General features: G+C 37.3%; 1 protein-coding gene across 1 annotated transcript in view; it reads right to left on the bottom strand.

Moving 5' to 3' along the window:
• Nucleotides 1-9197, bottom strand: part of tp53bp2b (tumor protein p53 binding protein, 2b) — a 28449-nt gene extending 19252 nt beyond the window's left edge. Inside the window, exons 1-2 of the mRNA XM_057325565.1 lie at nucleotides 8674-9197; nucleotides 507-654 (exon numbers count right to left, since the gene is read on the bottom strand). Of these exons, the coding sequence (XP_057181548.1) occupies nucleotides 507-654; nucleotides 8674-8682 (157 nt within the window). The 5' untranslated portion in view covers nucleotides 8683-9197. The remainder of the gene's footprint in view (nucleotides 1-506; nucleotides 655-8673) is intronic.
• Nucleotides 9198-13066: the final 3869 nt, after the last annotated feature.

Genomic DNA, 13066 nt, shown 5'->3' with positions numbered 1-13066 from the left:
GCTTTTTTCTATCTACATAGCGAAAGCGTATAAGAAGTAGGCGCTGTCAAGTTCTAGAAATGACCAAAAAAGAAAGTGAAAGGAAGTTGTATGTGTAAATTATTCTATGTTCCATGTCATCTAAAACAACACGATAGCTTTGTTTAAAGGAGGCATGAATTAAAATCACAATTTTAACCCGAGCTTTTGTTATATAAGAGGGAATCGTATTCACTAGGGCTGTGCAAAAATATCGATACATGTAACTATCGCAATATTTATTTTTCAATAGTGTATCGATAGTAGAGATATCACTGTTTTTTTAAATCATGTCAAAATACAGCAAACAAGTTGTATGAACCACTTTTATCGTAGCTTTTGGTGCCGAATTATTCATTTTGGGTGAACTGTTCTTTTAATCTCAAAACATTTAGGAATTTACTTGCACAAACTTATTATTAAAGGCTTGATCACTGTGAGCCAAGAACTGAACTAAGAAAAGGCAAATAAAGCATGTCAGCACATACCAGAACCTCTCCACATCTCGGCCAGATAGCAGTCCACCTCCCCCGGCTCTTTACACATGTCCACCACATCTCTGCACAGCGTCTCCGGTGTGATGGGAAGCTCGGTGAAGTGCTGGTCACTGTTGCTGAGGTACACGGTCAGGAACATCTGGCCCAATAACAAAGGAGGCAGTGTTACAATGCGCTTCCTGGCTTTTTAAAGGGATAGTTCATTCACATTGTTCAAAAACACTGACACCGGAAACTTCTTCAGATTACTGGACTTTTAAAAAGAAATGTTCCAAGACCAAAAAGAAGGTCCTTCGCTAAACTACTATACACCAGATGCAGACATCATTTTATAATACAGTTGTGCGTGTAGGAAAAGCTGAGATGGATGGCTGGCCACAAGAAAAACATTGCTGCATTTCTGTCTTGGCACTTTAACTGCTGCCGGCACAGATGGCTGTCACATCAAGAGGGTTCTTATCCAGAAATAAAACACGAGCATGGGGTAATTAGTCAGAAAGCACAGAGCCAATTGATTTGTAGTTCTGAGGTGAACAGCAGTTGTAGAGTTTCAGAGGAGAGAAAGGGGTTGATGTTGATGAGGGCTGAATCGTTTCAGGAATACTATACATTCATATAAAATCAGGATCAAACACAGATGAAATTGTTATTGCTCATTGAATGCTTAATAATATTTTATTAAGATAACGATTTTGACTCCTAAAAGAAAAGAAAGGATTCATGTATTGGGTTCATTTTGCTCAGATTTTTGGAACACAGGTTGTGGTCTCTCAATAGATCTGATCACAGTCCGATATAATGTGCTCCACTTAAATAACAAACCATAAAACACAACAGCAATTATGGAAACAAACCACAACGACAAGTCAGAAAACAAAATAACAAATCAGACAAATCAGTCAAACCCAAAAATGTAGGTATTTTGTTGGAATGGGATAGTTACAGCTGACTGGACAAAACTCCTGTCGATCAAGTTATTCAATAAATTTGTTCAACGTTACTGTCAGTATGAAGAAGGACATTCATATGCAATATTCGCCGAGTTACATTTCAAAGCAAATTTCATTAAAAAAATTATTTCTATTTTTCAGACCTATTCATTTTCTAAATTTAGGCTACATCCAGAAGGTTTCATTTTATTTTTATCTTAAATGTTGACGATTCTACAACAAGTACAACAAACATGTTACTGAAAATTGTTAATGTTTCAGAAATAAATCTGTTATTTTAACTTGAAATTGTGTTCAAAATAATGTAATGCATTGTTCCATGAACCCAGTATTGTGTATAGACCGTTTCATCGGACACGTGCGCCGGGACTGCAGCTAGCTTCCGGTCTGTGTTTGGCTAGTGCCTTATAATATAACTATTTATATTTTAATTTAATTTATGTTCATATTGATTTATATTATTGTATAATAATTGTATTAAATAAACGATTCGTTGAATTTTGTTGTATGTTCATTTTAATAAACAAACAATTTGTTGAATGGGTCCTGCAGTTCGGTCGCATTTAAACAAACCATATGGTATATTGACATCTGGCGGTTGAGCTTGGTATCCCAGTCTAAATTCAAAATATTGGAGAAACGTTTAGCCAAGTAACGCTTCTTCTTGGTGTCTTTTGCTTGTTATCAGAAATAATCTACAGGCACTCTATTGTTTGTGAATGTGTACCGGAAGTTAAAAGGGCAGTCAACGTACGCACGCATGCGCACACAGCAAAATCGCCATTGTTAAAAAAGGTCAAATTAACACTCACAGTGTTTATATAATCCACATTTTGAGAGTGTGGATTATATACAGTATACACTGTGCGTGTTAATTTGACCTTTTTTAACACTGGCGATTTTACTGTGCAGTAACGTTTGTTTATGTAGTCACTTTGAAACCGTCGATTGAACCAAAACGTGAGTGTATTGTAGCGTTGTGATTTTTTTCGTGTTTCGTATTTATAACTACGTATTTTAATTTACAGTTTCTGAATGCAATAAACAGATGAATAAGAGGACATCATCTTTCACTGTATCGAAGGACAAACGTGTGTTTATTTTCAGACCGTCGGCCGCAGAGCTATTATCACTGCTGATAGAGTGCAAAAACACTCAGCAGTTCTCTGTTACCATGCGTGTGTTTCTTGGCAAGGGATACCAAGGTACTACTATTGCACCAGATGGGTTGAGGCATAACTTAGTGGCTCTTCTACTTTAACCTGAGAAACACAGGAAACGGAACTGCCTAGAGTTCTTCAATCACATGCATACGGTCAGGAATATTTACGTACTTCAATATGCCATTTTTAGAAAACGGGTCAATTAACTTGTATCCCCACTTGGATAAACATACAAAATAAGCTTAGCACTGGCACATTTCTATCCCATCATTAATAGATTTGGATCATTTCATGCTTGATTTTAGCTTCTTTGCATTTCTGGATCCAAACCACCTGAATTTCATGACCTGCAATTCACCGCTTGAATATTAAAAATGAGATTTTCACTAACCGAATTTCAAAGCCATTATTCTGTCTGTATCTCTTGAGCTGACCTGTCGAAGTCTTTATTGGATAAACGGCTCTTTGAAGAGACTGACAAGCTCTTAAAACGTCCAAATCGAATTGTAGACGGAGCATATTGCCTCATGCCTACACGGAAACCGCTGACCTCTTACGTATTTTTCCTTTCATGGACCATGATTTCAGCGTCATTCTAGACGAAACCGTATTTTTTTCCTATCGTAAAGTATGAGACTTCTCTCTTTTTTCCATGTAAGTCCCATCGTCATTTCATATTCCATTTATTCATCTATTCTTTCATCATCGCAATCACAGCATATGTGAGACATTTCTAACAACATTTTGTCAGATTCAGCTGTCATCAATGTGTCTAAAAGTCTATCGGCCTGATGAAAAGTGCTTTGGAGTCACTCCTAGCTGCCAGGGGACATAAAACCCTTGAGAGATCACAGTTGATGGTTACAGAAAAGCCCCTGTGCCGAAAGCCAGCCCGCGGCAGGGATTCCATGGTTCATCCCTAGAGTAATATATTTCTGAGAAATCGTGATGTTTTGATCCTATCCTAGAGAATGAGCCAGGGCCTTAGGATTACAGTAATGTATCACTATTTTGAAACAGGGCGCTGTTTATGATGCCACAGGTAACCACATGTGATGTAACGGATTTGAATAGTCAAACATACTGCCGTGTACTATCAGCTGACAAGTACTTCCCAATACAAGTCTTTTAATATAACATATCCTGGTGATGAGTCATGCTGGCGTGTTTAGCAGGGTCATTTCCTCTCATTCACTGGTGTGTACAAACATATTTTATTCTAAATAAACGAATACTATACAGCATGACGTTTTTTCTGACTTAATATCGTGTTTCAGTTTTCATTTCTGCTTTAAATATGTGTTACCTTCACATTTTAACCCTGTTGTTTACACTATGCAGATCAGTTCATTACGACCATTTTGATTGGTCGAGGGAAAAGGATGTCATTCTCGTGCTAGTCATTTAAAGGCGTTGCCTCGGGCAACTTTGCATTTCATCCTTCAAATGAGTAAACATTAAACAAAAGGTTTCGTGACTAAACCACGTCTTTGTCGAAAGCTCATTTGCAATGGAGAGCGCAGCTATGATGTAACAACATTTGTGAGAACAAATCAACCCATTTATGCCAAACTCTGAGAGCCGACCAAGCCGTGATACTGAAATACTAGTTAAACTCACAAATTATACGATATTCAGAAAACATTTCCATTATAGGATACATGGTAAAAGAGGTTTTCGGTTGTTAAATGCAGAAAACAGTAAATGCATTGTTTAACCTTGACGCACAACCAATGACACGGCCTGTTCAGTCACTCTGGTTTTTATTAACTGTAGAGGATCATTACACTGAAAACATTCAGTGAGCTTGTGCAAATGTGGGCGAAATCCCACCACACCGAGCAGAAAGAAAAACAGTCAACCACAAAGTCAAGAAAAAGCCCCTATCGCAGGTGTAATCCAACGCATGCTGAGAGCATCAATTATTTAGTCTGATCACTACAACAGTAGCTGTCAATACAAGCTCAGATCGGACAACACCAGGAGCTTTAAACTGCGCTGCTCGCGTATTTTATCATGACTGATAAAGTTGTTACAGTTCTTGGCGCTTTTCTCAAAAAAGCAGCCGTAGATGCAGCAGGGCATTTGTGCCCGCAGTCGGCATGCAGCGCGTCGCCGCAGAATCAGCCATATGGCCCCTGCAGATTGACACAAAGCACGACTCATGTGAGGATTAGCCTTGAGTTCATACAGTACTCTCCCACCCACACACTGACCCTTTAAGACCTTGCAGCCCCCGGGGAGAACTTCTAGTTAATTGAATAAAAATGCTGAGGCTTTTAAAAAATAGAGTCGAGTCCCTGAAGGTCTGAATTTTCTAATAGCTTGTATAGATTTAATTTAACTTCTGCTAGTTTAAAAAACTGTTGAGCTGACTTTAGGTTCTCCGTTTAGCTGTATAAACAAATATTCTATGTATTGAATATTAGATATTATCAAGAAAATTGTGCTGCAGTTATAAAAATTACAGATTGTTGTGAATATCGAAGGCCTGAAAATTAGGATTAGCGTGCCAAAAACGGCACCAATACGCAATTTCACTCCTTTAAAAACGTAATTCTTATAATCAAAATAGCGACAGAAAGTGACGCAGGTGTAGAAAGAGACAAAAACGTGAATGATGAATTAGGGGTTGGGGTAAAATTTGATTCTTGGATGCATCGCGATGATGACGTGGATGATTCCAAATCGATTCACAAATGTCTAACATTTTAAAACAAAAATGTTTGTTAATGTATTAATAACGTAATGTTATTGAAACAAAAAGGTGGATCTCAATCGCGGAAGCGGTGAAGCATACAGACATGTTAGAGAGCGCACACCTCGCGCACTTAATTTCTATTTTATCTTTGTTTTAATGTCTGACAACAGAAACAGAAAATATGTATATGAGAGTGGCTTTATTGGGCAGTTAGTTGCATTAAAATACATTACGTGACAGTACTAGTCTGGCGCAAATGCTACGTGATGACATCAAAAATATGCAAATTAGTATGTCAAGAATCAATTCTGAATCGAATCGTGACCCTCAAAAATGATTTTTAATCAAATCGTGAGGGACCAAAGCATCCCCCCCATGATGAATTCATCCCCCCCAAAAATCCACAAATATATATAATATGGGATGTTTTGGCTTTTGGTTTGTCTACATTTTTTCACTAAACATTTTGAACCAAATTATGCTTATTGAGGGCAAAGGGAACCCACTTGTAATTTTTCATTCTAGCGCAAGAACAAAACAAAAAATATGAAGATAAATATAACATTATCAAAATTCTGAAAGAAAATATTGTCCACCCTTGTACCATAATAAAAACCAGGTCAAGTTAAAAAACTCAAGATGGCTAATTTCCGTTCGCTCCCAAGGAGCCGAGCTCTACCAACACGGACTCCTTTGCATAGCGGCAATGTTGTTGTGTGGAATGTGATCATGGCAACGGTTGCTGCGGCAACCGGTCACCGCGATTCTGGTCATTGTTTCCCTGCGAGGCCTCAGGTGGCTGAATGGGCCTGACAACAATCAGTGATATTTATAACTCCAAATGTACAGCCTTTGAACTCAAGTGGGTCGGACAATTATATTACCACAAGCTAATCTCATTCTACAAGTGCTCTCGGCCCAAGTCATCTATTCACCTGTCAAATCAACTTAGAGACTTGAATGGACAAAAATGGTTTGTCTGGCTACTTACGCGATGGGAATTTTCTACAATGACTTTCAAATAGATGACCACACAATAACCCAACAAGGACCCAACAATACCAAACGAGGGAAGCTATGCAACCACTATCACGTTCCTCTAGGGAACTGTAAACAATACTCTGAAATCGTGAATGCATTTGAAAACGTGAAGACAGGGTACTTCTCGAAAATGTCAAGCTGAGAGGAATATCACACTTCTGCTTCTTTCAAATCACAATTGTTGTTCCGTTGAGATTTACAACAGCAGGTAATTCTCAGCAAAAACAATGAACGGAGCGTTCGAGAAGATTTATGGGATGAATGCAGAGCTGTATTTAAACTCAAAAGCTCACAAATTCATCTGCTTTAAAGCTCAAATACATTGATGTTCTCATAAACATGAACCATTAAAATAATGTATAGCTTCACTCAGATGAAAATAGGTTTCCTTGAGGGGATCAGACAAATTTGTCTTTCAAAGATGATTAGGAAAATTTTGTAACTTCAATCCCATCTGAATCTAATGTGATTCACACTACCTCTTTAGAGAACTACCCACATTTTCTTTAGCTACCTCAGGGGTCCTTTGAGAAATCTAATCACATCCAGATTGGAACATTTGCGGTGTATTATTTCACAACGCTTCTCATTTATTTTGACCTTCGCCAATATGTAATTCAAGATAAGTTTGTCATTGCACTGCCTGGTACAACTCCATTTCGCATAACTTCAAGTTGTGTTGGCTTCACAATTTGGAATGTGAATTACTATTTATTAGAGTTTGTCTATGTTAGAAATAAATCAATACGTTGAATGAATCTAGTATCGTCACATATTGACTGTCAACATTTCCTTACATTATTTATGTACATATAATAAATGTTATGTACATTATTTATGTACATAATTGAATATCATAGTCTTGTTTACTTCAATGACTAAAGCAAATCCCAGCACAGTAATGATAACAGCAAACCCCATCCTATTTAAATCTGTACATAAAACCCCATATTCTATGTTAATAAATACACTCCAAACATTGTTAAAAAACAAGTATTGTGCTTATGACCTCAAATATTTCCCCACGTAGGTAAAGGTTATTTAGTAGATCTAGGTTAGTAATCAAAACTGATTCATGTTCAAGATCCTTTGTAAATATCATTTACCGACTTACAATGGAAACCATTTCCTCACAAGCTAAATATAGGATACTGTATCCACCTTAAACAGAAAAACACTCGTATTTCTGGTTGCAGTAACTAGAAATCCAGGCACACAGTTCAGGGAAATCAAAATGCAAAGATTTTGTGTGTACACAAATCATTTTTGTCATTAATTGACATCTGAAAATGCTCCCATTCTAGTTTGTACATAAGGATTACAACTTGCACTAATACAGGGAGGCTATAAATCCACGGATATTACTGACAGTTCATCCAGATAGAACGCATGCATCCGGTGACGAAGCCAATGGGGATTAAGGACTTACTTGAAAATAAACCCTTTCGAGTGCAGGGTACCTAATACTGTTTCTTCATGAGAAGTTCAAAATGACAAATGGCCCTTGTCATCAGTTTGTCATGTGGAGTGACACTGTCGAAAATGTGGTGGTTTTACTGGTGACCATAAGGTTGTGCGACTTGACACATCGCGAGTGACTCACCTACACGAGTAATGACACCTTATGTCACACTAAACATTTTTGTCAATGGAAAGGGGTAGGCTATGTGTTACACCCAAAATAATATAAACCCACAAACATATTTTCATAACACAATATTACTGTACAATACACAATATTAACCTTAACAAGTCTAACTTATCACCAAATCACCAAATATGTGATTTAAAAATGATGTTCAAAAATATCACCCTTACACTGTTGAATGTAACTTCTATATTACACATAATATATTATGTTTGCTTATGTGCATTTTGCGCCACCACACAGACAGAATCATGCTTGGTGTTAAAATTAAGACATCTATACTCTATATGAAACCATACTTTCTCATGATCCTGTCTGCAGTTGTGTGCATTTTTATCCATCTGTCTTGTTGTTGGTCGATCATTCATGCTTTATTTCATGGATATTTGATGGATGCATTCTTTGTCCATTACCAGAGGACATGTTAAGAAATCTACAGAAGACAGATAATTCAACCTCTCTCAATTTAAAACGAACACCAATACACATGGTGTCTTTTGTATTTATCATTAGTCGTATGATGATCGGTGTAACCGGTTAAAACATATAAAAAGCAATACATTCAACACATTTGTTTAGTCTACAGTCCACGTACAAAACAAATGGATTGAAAACCCAAGTGGATGTTTAAATACACGATCTCGTCTGAACTTACCGGCATCATATTGAAAATGAGCTCCAAATATGATATATTCCTTCAGTTATTTCCTTGTGTTGTTGATGCAAAGAAAACAACACTCTTCTTTTTTGCTCGCCTGATAAGTAATCACTTGCAGATTAGTCGTGAATTATCCTCTTCTTTTACGCATCATTTTAGAAGATCGCTTTCCTCCGACAACTTTGTCCGACAGCGCTGGTTTATTCTCGAAACCTGTTGCGGAATGAACCGACACGAACCCGCTAAATAAAGTAAATAAAGTAAAGTTTATTACACAGATCGCTCAGACAGAGAGAGCCGCAAACCGCCGTAGACCATTTGCGATCGCAACGATTCGCAGATATAAAGGCGATTTAAAGACACCGGTAACACGATATCGTTTTGTTAAGGCTACGGACCGCTATGCGGATCGTAGGTCCACATCACATCCGTACAGTTCGTGTATGATCGTCGTCCAGCCAGCGATGCTTTTCTCTGCTGGATCAACAAACGCAACCCAACCCAAGATGACGCTGCGCGAGATTCCGAATAACCCCAGCGCGTGCACGCACGGAAAACTCCTCCTCGCGCCGCGCGCGCTTCCCGCCCCCTTCATCAATATTACCTCAGAATCAAGACCCGTTAGCGCTACAACGGAAAACGGTTTGTATGAACGAAAATTGTATAGTTTCGTGTTTATTTGAACTCCTTTTGTTTTAAGAATCTCTTAACGCGAATAATAGTGTGCAAAACGAAGAAACATTTGTTAGTAATGCTCAATTGGCAAACGCGCGAGATCAATGCACCCAAGACCACTAGGGAAAGTACACTACAATCACATTTATTTTCATTTCATTAAGTAACATTGCATTATTCTTTTCTATATACTTATAGAATACTATATACATCTCCAATATACTATAAACCTAATAGATTCTATTGCATTGGTTACAATAGAAGTGAATTCTGTCACCAGCATTTTTCAAAATATCTTCTTTTGTGTTCTGCAGAACACAGGTTTGAAATGACAAGAGGGCGTGTAAACGATGACATCATTTTAAAATAAAAATAGTAAAGATAAAAAGTCATTCCGAACATAATTGTGTGTGGGCACGGTGAATATGTAGTTTACTAATATAGCTGAGTAGAAGGGTTTCAGTTACCAGCATATATAAATATGGATTCCATGTCTGCAAAACATTTTAATCTAAATACTGATAACTAATCGATGTTGAATCGAATCAAAATCTAAATTGAATCGAAGCGAAACCATCTAAATAAGAATCGAATCGAATCGAATCGAATCACCAATTTGGTCGCAAAACCCAGCCCTACAAAATATATTTAAAAATGTTTTTTTTTTCATTTTAAAGTATCATAGTAATGTTGTATTATGTCTTTAATACCATGTTTTTTGACATTATCCTATATTCACTGCACTATCTGTTAGATCATCACTGTACATGGTACCCTGATCAGATCAGAAGGCAAAAATGAACAAAAATAACCTAAATATTAAGACAAGACCAAGATCTGTATTGAAAAAATAAGCCTTTTAGCCTCACCTGCAGGTCAGAGCTGTCCTGGTATATCAATAGCAGGTTGTAATAGTGTAGCAGGACTGAAGATAACACAGCTATGTTTATGCATGTATCTTAAAGGGGTCATATGGCGCGAATACGTGTTTTTCTGTGTCTTTGGTGTGTTGCCCATGCATGTATTAGACATGTAAAATTGCAAAAATGAAAGTGTCAGAACAAAAGATGCATTATATCTAAAAGCGAGTGCCCACCCAGACCTGCCTGAAACGCCTCGTGTAACCACACCCCCACAAATCTACGTCAGTTTGTGGTATGATTTGACTAAGACCGCCCAAATGTATACTCAAGTAAGGTGGGCGTACCTGTCAGTACAATTGCTTTGGAACCTGATGTTCCAAATATGGTAAGAGGCGTTACAATTCTGTCACACGCTTGCAGTATTCGACCAATCACTACGCACTGGTTAACTGGCCATTTTCAGAGCGATGAACATTGTAAAAAATCTGTCCGTTTCAGAGAGGCGGGGCAAAGAGGAGATACAAACACGCACGGTGTGTGGAAAATACAGCGTTTTTGAACCTTAAATCGTGTATACACATTGTATTACATCTAAAACAAACGATAATATTCGTTTTAGCCGTGTCACCCCTTTAACTATAAAGGGAATAGTCGTTCTGCACTGCAGCAGAGACAATAGGCAGGTGGTCTGCATTAAACCATATTCTCACAGCACGGTTGGGTGGTGCGAGGAGCAAACCACTGCGATAAAGCTTTAAAGAAATTGAGCAAAAGTTGTAACAGTTGTTTTTAATCATGGTGGAAGAAATCACAGGGGAGCTGCTATAGTAGAATTTCAATTTAAACTTAAAATAAAGGAGCTAATCCGATTTTATCTTTCTTAACGCAGTTTAATGGATTCATTAATGGTGTTTGCTGCATGAGGCAAGCATCACTAATACTATTGTTCACATTTAAGCTTTGGGATACAACATTTTTAATATATTTAATTTATTATAGTATTTCTTATTGTTCCATTAACCATATGTTTCTTTCTTAAATTATAGAGGCTGTTATATGTGAATGACTTCGTTTAGGTAAGTAACTCATCCTGTGCTGTTTGTGCTACAGACGTAAATGATACAACGTAACATCTGTACTCCATTTCCTATTCCTTTGCAGTGGCCTTCATTTCCTTCTTGCTTGGCAAACACATTTTTTCTTAGAAACATTTCAGGAATACACTGCCGCTGAAATCGGGGCTTCGACATGACATTTCTGTGCCACTTACAGGACTTGTTCTGTTTTGTGTGCCTCCATAACCACTTTGGCTATCTCCGATTTGTATCTCCCACCACACAAACCGCACAACAACCAAACAGTGATTAGCCTTATGAATATTTATGATAACAAAGACTTATGTTAAATTGCATATTAAGTGACCACTTAGCGAGTAGCGACCACAACATCCAGCATTGTGATGGTTAGGGCTGTCACGATTATTACAGACTATAATCATCTGATCGCAATTATTTGACCCGACCGCATTTATTTCAGATAGATGCAATTATTGTGCACCTTCAGAAGACAAAAGTAGAATCTGTAGTATGTACAGCAGCCCTACATTGACCATCCCTTACTGTTGGCTTCAAATGATATTTCTCAGTTTTTTAAGTCATATCAGCTTTGTATTTTTGTGATGATGAGTATCAGTATGATCAGGTATAGTGATTGTTTGGGTTATTTACAGAACTTTCACATTTTAAAAAGATGTATTTTTTCATTGAATCAATACTGTAATATTTTAAAGATAAGTGTGTTAATCTGATACTGCAAGTGAAAATTGACAAAGGATTCAATTCGTGACAAATATATATTGAATGAAGCGCACAAAGTATTTATTTCTACAATTAATTGTTTGCCACATTTCATAATTGTGGTTGAGCAATGGACTAGTTCCATATTCGTTTTTCGATCAGCAAGTGTGGGCAGGATTATTTCCGGTCGTATTACACTGTGTGGGAAAATACATTTCTTATTTTTATCTAAAAAACACCCATATTTGCCGGCCAAAAATACTTATTTTCCCACACAGTGTAATACGACCGGAAATACTCCTGCCCACACTTGCTGATCGAAAATCTAATATGGCAGCTTCATGCAACTAGTACATATCACTCACCCCGCTGAACAACAACAATAGAAACCATCACAGTTCTATTGGTTTCCATTAATTACCATTATGAACCATTAGCTTTTTCCATTAAAACCATTTACAAAATTCCTTTTTGTAGTGTGTTGTGTGCATTATTTCTTTAGGATTAAATGGTGTTCTATTGGTTTCCATCTGCCAGATAACATCCCACCAATAGAATTCATCACATAACAGTAGAAACCATAATAGTTTCCATTAAAACCAACACAATTCCCATTATAACCATTGAATCCATTATATTTGTTATTGTAATTTTGTGCAGGGTTCTATTGTTATTTTCAGCTTCAAACAGTTACACATACTCTACACAAGTTAGACTATAACACCTAATACCTGTAATGCAGTGTGCCTTAATTCTTTCATCCAGCTGTCTATCGCTCTTCCTTTCCTATTCTTTCGGCCCTTTGCCTCCCGTTTCTCCTTCTCTCTACGTCTTTCTTGACCTTGGAGAGCACTCATGATTGATGGATTGGGGAAAATGTTATGGCAGGTTCTGCACGCTCTAGATTAATGGTGTAAAGGTTTGGATTTACAAGTATACGGGTGTAAAACAGCCTCTGCTGAGTGGATATTATAGATTTCAGTGCAATTTTTAAAGTAAAAACTGTGGAAAGCTTATTTAGGATGGAGGGCAGAATGGGTTCCTTTGTGTTTTTTC

Source organism: Triplophysa rosa, linkage group LG25 (assembly GCF_024868665.1).
Source record: "Triplophysa rosa linkage group LG25, Trosa_1v2, whole genome shotgun sequence".
Lineage (NCBI taxonomy): Eukaryota > Metazoa > Chordata > Actinopteri > Cypriniformes > Nemacheilidae > Triplophysa > Triplophysa rosa.
This window is presented reverse-complemented; position numbering and strand designations above follow the sequence as displayed.